Source organism: Tachyglossus aculeatus, chromosome 6, assembly GCF_015852505.1.
Source record: "Tachyglossus aculeatus isolate mTacAcu1 chromosome 6, mTacAcu1.pri, whole genome shotgun sequence".
Classification (NCBI taxonomy): Eukaryota; Metazoa; Chordata; class Mammalia; order Monotremata; family Tachyglossidae; genus Tachyglossus; species Tachyglossus aculeatus.
In genome coordinates this window covers 3,707,960-3,720,945 of record NC_052071.1, presented here as the reverse complement: position 1 = coordinate 3,720,945, position 12,986 = coordinate 3,707,960, and the positions used below count along the sequence as shown (strand labels likewise).

Genomic DNA, 12,986 nt, shown 5'->3' with positions numbered 1-12,986 from the left:
ATTATTATGGGCGGGGAACATGACTGCTAATTGTGTTGTACTCTCCCAAGTGCTTAGTACAGTGCCTCACATATAGTAAGCGTTCCAGTAGCCGACTTGTACTTCCCAAGCGCTTAGTACAGTGCTCTGCACACAGTAAGCGCTCAATAAATACGACTGAATGAATGAAGTGCCGTGGGAGGGGCGAATATCAAGAGTTTAGGGGGTTCTGATCCCCCCCTCCCCAAATCGATATGGTGCGGGGGAGTCAGAAGACCTGGGTTCTAATCCCGGGTCTGCCACTTATCTGGAGAAGCAGCGTGGCTCAGGGGAAAGAGCCCGGGCTTGGGAGTCAGAGGTCATGGGTTCTAATCCCGGCTCCCCCACGTCTGCCGTGTGACCTTGGGCAAGTCACTTCACTCCTCTGAGCCTCATTTTAGACTGTGAGCCCACTGTTGGGTAGGGACTGTCTCTATATGTTGCCAATTTGTACTTCCCAAGCGCTTAGTACAGTGCTCTGCACTTAGTAAGTGCTCAATAAATACAATTGATGATGATGACCTGTAAAATGGGGATGAAGAGCGTGAGCCCCCCGTGGGATGACGCGATCACCTGGGATCCTCCCCGGCGCTTAGAACAGTGCCTCGCACATAGTAAGCGCTTAACAGATGCCGTCATTATTATCATCGTTAATATCTGCTGTGTGAGCTCCGGCGAGTGGCAGCGCTTCTCTGGGCCGCGGTTTCCTCACCTGGAAAATGGGGATTACGTCCTCCCCCCTCCAATTTAGACTGAGCCCCATATGTTTCCAACCTGATTCATTCCATCGTATTTATTGAGCGCTTCCTGTGTGCAGAGCACTGTACTAAGCGCTTGGAAAGTAGAATTTGGCAACATAGAGAGACGGGCCCTACCCAGCAGCGGGCTCACAGTCTAGAGACAACCTGGTGATCCTCGATTTACCCCAGCGCTCAGTACAGGGCTGGAACTATAGTAAGCATTTAATAAATGGCATAACTATGTCAGTGGCCCCCCTAGAGACCCCCAGCCCGTCCCTTCCCTCTCAGCTCCCCCTCGGCCTCCTCTTCATTTTTAGCTTGTAGCAGCTGCTGCGTCTCCATCCCTGAACAGCTGCAGGGGCCACAGCTCACGGGAAGCAGCGTGGGTTTCAGAAGGACCTGGGTTCTAATCCGACTCTGCCACGTGTCCGCTGTGTGGCCTTGAGCGAGTCGCTTCACTTCTCTGGGCCTCAGTTCCCTCATCTGGAAAATGGGGATTAAGACTGTAAGTCCTTGGGGTAATAATAATAATAGTGATGGTATTTATTAAGTGCTTACTATTTGCAAACCACTGTTCTAAGTGCTGGGGAGGTTACAAGGAGATCAGATTGTCCCACGGGGGGCTCACAGCCTTAATCCCCATTTTCCAGATGAGGGAACTGAGGCCCAGAGAAGTGAAGTGACTGGCCCAAAGTCACACGGCTGACAATTGGCGGAGCGGGGATTTGAACCCATGACCTCTGACTCCAAATAATAATAATAATGATGGCATTTATTAAGCGCTTACTATTCTATACTGTACTATTACTATACTGTTCTAAGCGCTGGGGAGGTTACAAGGTGATCAGGTGGTCCCATGGGGGGCTCACAAGTCTTCATCCCCATTTTACAGATGAGGGAACTGAGGCCCAGAGGAGTGAAGTGACTTGCCCAAAGTCACACGGCTGACAATTGGCGGAGCGGGGATTTGAACCCATGCCCTCTGATTCCAAATAATAATGATGGTACTTATTAAGCGCTTACTATGCAAAGCACTGTTCTAAGCGCTGGGGAGGTTACAAGGTGATCAGTTTGTCCCACGGGGGGCTCACAGTCTTAATCCCCATTTTACAGATGAGGGAACTGAAGCCCAGAGAAGGGAAGTGACTTGCCCAAAGTCATTCATTCATTCAATCGTATTTATGGAGCGCTTACTGTGTGCAGAGCACTGTACTAAGCGCTTGGGAAGTACAAGTCGGCAACATCTAGAGACGGTCCCTACCCAACGGTGGGCTCACAGTCTAGAAGGCACACAGCTGACAATTGGCAGAGCGGCGATTTGAACGCGTGACCTCTGACTTCAAATCAATCAATCGTATTTATTGAGCGCTTACTGCGTGCAGAGCACTGTACTAAGCGCTTGGGAAGTACAAGTTGGCAACATATAGAGACGGTCCCTACCCAACAGTGGGCTCACGGTCAGCCCGGGCTCTTTCCACTGAGCCACACTGCTTCTCTAGTGAAGCAGCAGATGAAGCAGATGCAGACTGCAAGCCCCATGGGGGACAACCTGATCACCTTGTATCTCCTCCAGTTTACTATGGAAATTCCCCCATTTCCATTTGACTTTCTTTCCACTAAGCCACTCCGATCCCTGCCCGCAAGAAGCTTGGGATCTAAGCGCTTAGTACAGTGCTCTGCACACAGTAAGCGCTCAATAAATACGACTGATGGATTGATGGGGAAAATGAACCCGAAAGACGGGAGAAACTAACAGAGTTGGAAACCACCCCGACTCATCTCATCTCTTCCCTCCCTCTGCATAATAATAATAATAATTTTAGTCCTGTTAAGCCCTTACTATGTGCTAAGCATTATTCTAAGCACTGGGGTAGATACAAGTTAGTGAGATTGGACACATTTCCCCTTCCTGTCGCTTATTCTGGTGTCCGTCTCCCCCGTTGGACGGTACGGTCTCTGAGGGCAGGGATGGTGCCTATCACGTCTTCTGTATTCTCTCAAGTGCTCAGCACATATTTATTCTATTTATTTTATTTTGTTAACATGTTTAGTTTTGTTCTCTGTCTCCCCCTTCTATCAATCAATCAATCAATCAATCGTATTTACTGAGCGCTTACTGTGTGCAGAGCACAAGCGCTTGGGAAGTCCAAGTTGGCAACATCTAGAGACGGTCCCTACCCAACAGCGGGCTCACAGTCTAGAAGGGGGAGACAGAGAACAAAACAAAACATATTAACAAAGTAAAATAAATAGAATATGAACAACTAAAATAAATAAATAAATAGAGTAATAAATACGGGCAAACATATATACATATATACAGGTGATTTCTAGACTGTGAGCCCACTGTTGGGTAGGGGCCGTCTCTATATGTTGCCGACTTGTACTTCCCAAGCGCTTAGTCCAGTGCTCTGCACACAGTAAGCGCTCCGTAAATACGACTGAATGAATGAATACTGTGAAAGAGGCTGATTGACTCCTTGAGAGATTGTGTCCCCCAGTTCTGTTGCGCGATAAATACTCTGCATTTTGGGGTGAAACCGGCGGTGCTGGGGGAGGCCGGAGTCGGGTCCTCGAAGGCGGGGGCGGCGTGGGGGAGGCCACCACCCCAACAGCCCGGCCCGGCCGGCTGATTCCCGGCCTCTCTCCGCCGGGTAGGAACGCAAGAAGAAATTTGAGAAGGACGGCGAGAGGTTTTACTCCCTGTTGGACCGCCACCTAAACCTCTCGTCCAAGAAGAAGGAATCCCAGTTACAAGAGGTCTGACCGCCGGCCCCGGGACCCTCTGGGTTGGGGGGGACTGGGGGGATCCTGTCCGTCCTCCGCCCCTGACCCCCGGCCTGCCCTGCCCTGGGATCCGATCCCCGCCCCCAGGCTGACCAGCAAGTGGACAAGGAAAGGCGCAGCTTCTTTGAATCATCCCTGGACTATGTGCACCAGATCCAGGAAGTCCAGGAGTCCAAGAAGTTCAACGTGGTGGAGCCGGTGGGTGGTCGCGGCTGGGCGGCTGACCGGCGGCGGAGGGGGAGGCAGACCCAAATCCTGAGGGGAGGATGGGCGGGGGGCCTTAGGAGGGAGAGGGAGGGCAACCAGGACAGATCCCCCCCGACAGGACGTCAACCCGCTCTTTTTTGGGGGGCTTGAGCCAGGGTGGGGCCTTATGGGCCCAGTGTTCGGCTGCTGGCCACCCCAGAGCGCCTGTTCCGGCTCTGGTCGATATTCCCGCCATCCCTCCCTCCCCCGGTGCCCGCCGCCCACCCGCGCCCTCCGTTCTCCGGCAGGTCCTGGCCTTCCTGCACAGCCTCTTCATCTCCAACAACCTGACCGTGGAGCTCACTCAGGATTTCCTCCCGTACAAGCAGCAGCTGCAGATCAGCCTGCAGAACGTGCGTCCGCGGGCACCCCTGCCCCTGCCCTGGGACCGGCGGGGAGGGGCCGGGGGCACCCACCCTGTCACCCAAAGGCAACAAACTAACAGCCCGGGCGCAGGCCCGGACACTGCCAGTGGTCCATTCAGCCTCTAAGCATTTCCTCTGCCCTTCCAATCAGTTCATCGTAGTATGGATTGAGTACTTAATAATAATAATAATAACGATGGCACTTATTTAGCGCTTACTATGTGCAAAGCACTGTTCTAAGCGCTGGGGAGGTGACAAGGTGATCACAGTCTTAATCCCCATTTTACAGATGAGGTAACAGGCCCAGAGAAGTGAAGTGACTTGCCCGAAGTCACCCAGCTGACAAGTGGCGGAGCCGGGATTTGGACCCATGACCTCTGACTCCAAAGCCGGGGCTCTTTCCACTGAGCCATGCTGCTTCTCTAATAATGATGGCATTTATTAAAGCGCTTACTATGTGCAAAGCACTGTCCTAAGCGCTGGGGAGGTTACAAGGTGATCAGGTTGTCCCACGGGGGGCTCGCAGTCTTAATCCCCATTTTACAGATAAGGTCACTGAGGCACAGAGAAGTTAAGTGACAGCTGACAATTGGTGGAGCTGGGTGCAGAGAGGACACAAGAGCAAGTAGACACAATGAGTGCAGAGAGGACACAAGAGCTAGTAGACACAATCCCTGCCCTCCCAGACAGCCCTAGTGTGCGCAGAGCACTGGGCTGAGCGCTTGGGAGAGTCCAATTCATTCATTCAGTCGGATTGACTGAGCACTTACCGCACAGTGGAGTCTGAAGGGACGGTTCCTGCCGTCAAGAGGGTTGGCGGCTTCTCACTCTTCCCGCAGCCGCTGTGTCCACGGGCCCGATTCCCTCCAGCTCTGCCACCCCAAGGGGGGCACGGGCACAAACGCACACACCCACATGTGTCTGCGGCTCTGGTCCCGGGGGCCCTTACGTCCAGTGGTCCGTTGGCAGACGAGAAATCACTTCCTGAGCACCCGCGAGGAGATGGAAGACCTGAAGGAAAGGATGAAGGAGACCCCTCAGACCTGCAAGCTGCCCGGCCAGCCCACCATCGAAGGCTACCTGTACTCTCAGGAGAAATGTGAGCGATTCACCGGTCGCTGGGGGCTGGGTGATCAGGCGGTCCCACGCGGGGGCTCGCCGTCTTCACCCCCATTTTCCAGATGAGGGAACTGAGGCTCGGAGAAGGGAAGTGACTCGCCCAGAGTCACCCAGCCGACAAGCGGCGGAGCCGGGATTAGAACCCACGACCTTGGGCTCTTTCCACTGAGCCACGCTAACACCAGTCCTGGTGCTGAACTAGCCCTTGTTCTGACAGTAGCCCTGGGGGCTGTCACTAGCCCTGGTTCTGACAGTAATAATAATAATGATGATGGCACGGTTCTGCCACGACTACTACTAATAATGACGGCATTTATTAAGCGCTTACTATGTGCGAAGCACGGTTCTAAGCCCTGGGGAGCTTACAAGGTGATCAGATCTTAATCCCCATTTTCCCGATGAGGTCCCCGAGGCCCAGAGTCACCCAGCTGACAAGGGGCAGAGCCGGGATTTGAACCCCTGACCTCCGACTCCAACGCCCGGGTCCTTTCCCTAGAGCCAGGCCGCTTCTCCGGGGGGCTGACACTACCCCCCGGAGCCGTACAGAAGGGTCGGTTTCAACCCCTTGGCCCGGGCTCCCCCTGCCTTGGCGCTTCTGCCCGGGGGCAACCGGACCCACACGTCTCCCCCATCCCAGGGGCGCTGGGCATCTCTTGGGTGAAACACTACTGTCGCTACAAGAAGGAGACCAGGACGCTGACCATGACACCCATGGAGCAGAAGCCTGGGGCGAAACAGGCAAGCTCTCCCCTTACCTCGCCCCCAACCTGAACCCCCAGCCCTTGTCCCTCATTCATTCAATCGTATTTATTGAGCGCTTCCCGTGTGCAAGGCACTGTACTACGCGCTTGGGAAGTCCAAGTTGGCAACACATAGAGACGGTCCCTACCCAACAGCGGGCTTACAGTCTAGAAGTGGGATCACCCCCTTTCCCCTGACCTCCACTCCCTCGCGAGGTGGTGGCGGTTTCCGGATCCCGGACGGTGCCAAGGCGGCGAGGAGGGGTCGTTCCTGCGGCCCTGGCCTTCATCCTCATCCGTCCCCCTCTGCCCCACGCCCAGGGCTCCTCAGACCTCACGCTGACGCACTGTGTGAGGAGGAAGACGGAATCCATCGACAAGCGGTTCTGCTTTGACATAGAGACCAGCGAGAGGTAATAATAACGATAATAATGATGGTATCTCTTAAGCACTTACCGTGTGCGAAGCGCCGTTCTAAGGCGATCCAGATGGGGTAACTGAGGCCCAGAGGAGTGAAGTTAGAGAAGCGGCGTGGCTCAGTGGAAAGAGCCCGGGCTTTGGAGTCAGAGGTCAGGGGTTCAAATCCCAGCTCTGCCACTTGTCAGCTGGGTGACTCGGGGCAAGTCACTTCTCTGTACCTCAGTCACCTCATCTGTAAAATGGGGTTTAAGACTGTGAGCCCCCCCCGTGGGACAACCTGATCACCTGGTAACCTCCCCAGTGCTTAGAACAGTGCTCTGCACATAGTCAGCGCTTAATAAATGCCATTTAAAAAAAAAAGTGACTTGCCCAGTCACCCAGCTGGCAATTGGCGGAGCCGGGATTTGAACCCATGACCTCTGACTCCAAAGCCCGGGCTGTTCTCTCTGAACCACGCTGGCGGGACCCGGATTTCCCAGTTCCCCAAGGCCGGCTGCTCCCCCAACTCTCCCTGGCCCAGACTGTAGCCCCCCAAGATCTGGATGATAGCCCCCCAGCCCTCCCTCCAGCTCCCCAGGGTCCTCTTCCAAGTGCTTAGGACAGTGCTCTGCACACAGGAAGCGCTCAATAAATACGACAGAGTGGATGAATGTGGAGGGGATAGGTGGTTGGGGGGAAGCGCTCAATAAATACGACAGAGTGGATGAATGTGGAGGGGATAGGTGGTTGGGGGGGAGGAAGAGGTAAGCGCTCAATAAATATGATGGGGTGAATGAATATGGAGGGAAAGGTGGTTAAGGGGGGGAGGAGTGGGGAGGAAGGGGTAAGGGAAGGGACTATGTCTGTTTATTGTCCTTCTGTCCTCTCCTGAGCGCTTAGTACAGTGCTCTGCACACAATAAGCGCTCAATAAATATGATGGGGTGAATGAATGTGGAGGGGAAAGGTGGTTAAGGGGGGGAGGAGTGGGGAGGAAGGGGTAAGGGCAGGGACTATGTCTGTTTATTGTTCTTCTGTCCTCTCCTGAGCGCTTAGTACAGTGCTCTGCACACAGTAAGTGCTCAATAAATATGATGGAGTGGATGAATGTGGAGGGGAAAGGTGGTTGAGGGGGGAGGAGTGGGGAGGAAGGGGTAAGGGCAGGGACTGCATCTGTTTATCCTCTCCCGAGCGCTTAGTACAGTGCTCTGCACACAATAAGCGCTCAGTAAATATGATGGAGTGGATGAATGTGGAGGGGAAAGGTGGTTGACGGGGGAGGAGTGGGGAGGAAGGGGTAAGGGCAGGGACTGCGTCTGTTTATTGTTCTGTCCTATTCCGAGTGCTTAGTACAGTGCTCTGCACACAATAAGCGCTCAATAAATATGATGGGGTGGATGAATGTGGAGGGGAAAGGTGGTTGACGGGGGAGGAGTGGGGAGGAAGGGGTAAGGGCAGGGACTGCGTCTGTTTATTGTTCTTCTGTCCTATTCCGAGTGCTTAGTACAGTGCTCTGCACACAATAAGCGCTCAATAAATATGATGGAGTGGATGAATGTGGAGGGGAAAGGTGGTTGAGGGAGGAGGAGTGGGGAGGAAGGGGTAAGGGCAGGGACTGCATCTGTTTATTGTCCTTCTGTCCTCTCCCGAGTGCTTAGTACAGTGGTTCACACACAATAAGCGCTCAATAAATATGATGGGGTGAATGAATGTGGAGGGGATAGGTGGTTGAGGGGGGAGGAGTGGGGAGGAAGGGGTAAGGGCAGGGAATGTGTTTGTTATTCCGTCCTCTCTCGAGCGCTTAGTACAGTGCTCCACACACAATAAGCGTCCAATAAATATGATGGAGTGGATGAATGTGAAGGGGAAAGATGGTTGAGGGGGGAGGAAGGGGTAAGGGCAGGGAATGTGTTTGTTATTCCGTCCTCTCCCGAGCGCTTAGTACAGTGCTCCGCACACAATAAGCGCCCAATAAATATGATGGGGTGAATGAATGTGGAGGGGAAAGGTGGTTGAGGGGGGAAGAGTGGAAGGGGTAAGGGCAGGGACTGCGTCTGTTTATTGTCCTTCTGTCCTCTCCCGAGCGCTTATTACAGTGCTCTGCACACTACAGGCGCTCAATAAATATGCTGGAATGTGGAGGAGCTGGATTGAGCGTCTACCGTGTGCAAAGCACTGCGCTAAACCCCTGGGAGAGACCAAGGGAACAAGATGGCGAGGCAGGCCTACGACCAGGCAGCGGGTCGCCTCAGAGGCGCGGCGCATGCGCGGGGCGGGGCGGCGGCGCGGTGACGTCATCACGCTTCCCTCCTTAGGCCGGGGACGCTGACGCTGCAGGCGCTGTCGGAGGCCAATCGGCGCCTGTGGATGGAGGCCATGGACGGAAAGGAGCCCGTACGTTAGCCAAGGGCGCCCCCTGGCGGGGCAAGGGCGACACCCACCGCTCCTGGTCACTGTTCGTTCGTTCATTCATTCATTCATTCAGTCAGTCAGTCAGTCAGTCATAATAATAATAATGATGATGATGATGATGGCATTTGCTAAGCGCTTACTTTGCGCAGATCCATCCCCTGCCTCATCCATCCAGTTATTCATTCATTCAGTCATTCATAACAATAATAATGATGGCATTTGTTAATAGGCCCTTATCCCCTGCCTCATCCATCCAGTTATTCATTCATTCAGTCATTCATAACAATAATAATGATGGCATTTGTTAATAAGCCCTTTGTGCAAATCCATCCACTGCTTCATCCATTCAGTTATTCATTCATTCATTCAGTCAGTCATAATAATAATAATGATGGCATTTGTTAAGCGTTTACTTTGAGCAAATCCATCCACTGCTTCATTCATTCAGTTATTCATTCATTCAGTCAGGCAGTCATTCATACATTCATAACAATAATAATAATGGCATTTGTTAAGCCCTTTGTGCAAATCCATCCACCGCTTCATCCAGTCAGTCAGTCATTCATAATAATAATAATGATGGCATTTGTTAAGCGCTTACTCTGTGCAAATCCATCCACTGCTTCATCCATTCAGTTATTCATTCATTCAGTCAATGAGGCAGTCATTCATTCATTCATAACAATAATAATGATGGCATTTGTTAAGCACTTACTTTGTGCAAATCCATCCACCGCTTCATCCATTCAGTTATTCATTCAGTCAGTCAGGCAGTCATTCATTCATTCATAACAATAATGATGGCATTTGTTAAGCGCTTACTTTGTGCAAGTCCATCCACCGCTTCATCCATTCAGTTACTCATTCATTCAGTCAGTTATGCAGTCATTCATTCATTCATAATAATAATAATGATGGCATTTGTTAAGCGCTTTACTTTGTGCAAATCCATCTACTGCTTCATCCATTCAGTTATTCATTCATTCATTCATAATAATAATGATGGCATTTGTTACGTGCTTTGTACAAATCCATCCACTGCTTCATCCATCCAGTTATTCATTCATTCAGTCAGTCAGGCATTCATTCATTCATACTAATAATAAGAATGGCATTTGTTAAGCACTTTGTGCAAATCCATCCACCGCTTCATCCATCCAGTTATTCATTCATTCAGTCAGGCGGGCAGTCATGCAGTCATGCAGTAATTCATAACAATAATAATGATGGCATTTGTTAAGTGCTTACTTTGTGCAAATCCATCCACCGCTTCATCCATTCAGTTATTCATTCATTCATTCATTCATAATAATAATAATGATGGCATTTGTTAAGTGTTTACTATGTGCAAATTCATCCATCCAGTTATTCATTCATTCAGTCATGCAGTCATTCATTCATTCATAATAATAATAAGGATGGCATTTGTTAAGTGCTTACTACGTGCAAATTTATCCATCCAGTTATTCATTCATTCAGTCATGCAGTCATTCATTCATAATAATAATAAGGATGGCATTTGTTAAGCACTTTGTGCAAATCCATCCACCGCTTCATTCATTCAGTCAGTCAGGCAGTCATTCAGTCATTCATAACAATAATAATGATGGCATTTGTTAAGCGCTTACTTTGTGCAAATCTATCCACTGCTTCATCCATCCAGTCATTCATTCAGACAGTCAGTTACTCATGCAGTCATTCATTCATTCATAATAATTCATTCATTCAATCATATTTATTGAGTGCTTACTGTGTGCAGAGCACTGGACTAAGCACTTGGGAAGTACAAGTTGGCAATATCTAGAGACGGTCCCTACCCGACAACGGGCTCACAGTCTAGAAGGGGGAAACAGGCAACAAAACAAAACATGTGGATGGGTGTCAAGTCATCAGAATTAATAGAAGTAAAGCTAGATGCACATCATTAACAAAATAAATAGATTAGTAAATATGTACAAATAAAATAAATAGAGTAATAAATTTGTACAAACATATATACAGGTGCTGTGAGGAGGGGAAGGAGGTAGGATGGGGAGATGGGGAGGAGGAGAGGAAAAAGGGGGCTCAGCAGTCTGGGAAGGCCTCCTGGAGGAGGTGAGCTCTCAGTAGGGCTTTGAAGGGAGGAACAGAGCTAGCTTGGTGGATGTGCAGAGGGAGGGCATTCCGGGCCTGGGGGAGGACGGGGGCCGGGGGTCGATGGCAGGACGGGCGAGAACGAGGCTCAGTGAGGAGGTTAGCAGCAGAGGAGCGGAGGGTGCGGGCTGGGCTGGAGAAGGAAAGAAGGGAGGTGAGGTAGGAGGGGGCGAGGGGATGTACAGCCTTGAAGCCAAGAGTGAGCAGTTTTTACATTCATAATAATAATAATGATGGCATTTGTTAAGCACTTACTATGTGCAAATCCATCCACTGCTTCATCCATCCAGTTAGTCATTCATTCAGTCAGTCAGCCATGCAGTCATTCATTCATTCATTCGTTCATTCATAATATGGCATTTGTTAAGCACTTACTATGTGCAAATCCATGCACTGCTTCATCCATCCAGTTATTCATTCATTTACTCATGCGTTCATTTAGTCATTCATTCATTCATAATAGTAATAATGATGGCATTTGTTAAGCACTTACTATGTGCAAATCTATCCACTGCTTCATCCATCTAGTCATTCATTCGTTCATTCATTCATATTTATAGAGCGCTTACCATGTGCAGAGCACTGGACTAAGCACTTGGGGAGTACAATTTGGGGACAAATAGAGACAGTCCCTACCCGTTGATTAAGAATCATGATGGTATTTGTTAAGCACTCACTATGTGCCAAGCACTGCTAATAGTAATAATGATAATTGTGGTATTTACTACTAATAATAATGATGGTATTTGTTAAGCGCATACTATGTGCAAAGCACTGTTCTAAGCGCTGGGGAGGTTACAAGGTGATCAGGTTGTCCCGTGGGGGGCTCACAGTCTTCATCCCCATTTTACAGATGAGGTAACTGAAGCACAGAGAAGTGAAGTGACTTGCCCAAAGTCACACAGCTGACAATTGGCAGAGCTGGGATTGGAACCCATGACCTCTGACTCCAAAGCTCGTGCTCTTTCTACTGAGCCACGCTGCTTCATATTTATGGAGCGCTCACCGTTTGCAGAGCACTGGACTAAGCTCTTGGAAAGTACAATTCGGCCACAATTAGAGACAGTTCCTACCCGTTGATTAAGAATCATGCATGATGGCATTTGTTAAGCACTCACTATGTGCCAAGCACTGCAAATAATAATAATAATGATAATAATTATGGTATTTAATAATAATAATGATGGCATTTGTTAAGCGCTTACTATTTGCGAAGCACTGTTCTAAGCACTGGGGGGATACAAGCGGATCAGGTTGTCCCACGTGGGGCTCACAGTCTTCATCCCCATTCGACAGATGAGGAAACTGAGGCACAGAGAAGTAAAGTGATTAAGCCCAAAGTCACACAGCCAATAAGTGGTGGAGCAGGGATTAGAACCCATTACTTCCACTGAGCCACGCTGTATTTGTTAAGTGCTTACTATGTGTTCTAAGAACTGGGGTAGTACAAGGTAATCAGGGCGTCCCACGTAGGGCTCACAGACTTCATCCCCATTTTACAGATGAGGGAACCGAGGAACAGAGAAGTTAAGTGATTTGCCCAAAGTCACACAGCTAACAAACTGATTACCTTTTCATTCATTCATTCAGTCGTATTTATTGAGCGCTTACTGTGTGCAGAGCACTGTACTAAGTGCTTGGGAAGTACAAGTTGGCACCTACCCAACAGTGGGCTCACATCATCATCATCATCATCAATCGTATTTATTGAGCGCTTACTGTGTGCAGAGCACTGTACTAAGCGCTTGGGAAGTACAAGTTGGCAACATATAGAGACAGTCCCTACCCAACAGTGGGCTCACAGTCTAAAAGGGGGAGACAGAGAACAAAACCAAACATACTAACAAAATACAATAAATAGAATAGATATGTACAAGTAAAATAAATAAATAAATAGAGTAATAAATATGTACAAACATATATACATATATACAGTCTAGAAGGGGGAGACAGAGAACAAAACCAAACATATTAACAAAATAAAATCATTATAATAAATATGTACCGCTTAGAACATTGCTTGGCACA

At 49.7% G+C, this 12,986-nt stretch overlaps 1 protein-coding gene across 1 annotated transcript in view; it reads left to right on the top strand.

The window, feature by feature from the left end:
- The window catches only part of OPHN1 (oligophrenin 1), a 94,815-nt gene that overhangs the window by 32,198 nt on the left and 49,631 nt on the right, over nucleotides 1–12,986 (top strand). Inside the window, 7 exon segments of the mRNA XM_038748273.1 lie at nucleotides 3,417–3,518; nucleotides 3,633–3,743; nucleotides 4,040–4,144; nucleotides 5,126–5,255; nucleotides 5,913–6,013; nucleotides 6,337–6,428; nucleotides 8,729–8,807. Of these exon segments, the coding sequence (XP_038604201.1) occupies nucleotides 3,417–3,518; nucleotides 3,633–3,743; nucleotides 4,040–4,144; nucleotides 5,126–5,255; nucleotides 5,913–6,013; nucleotides 6,337–6,428; nucleotides 8,729–8,807 (720 nt within the window).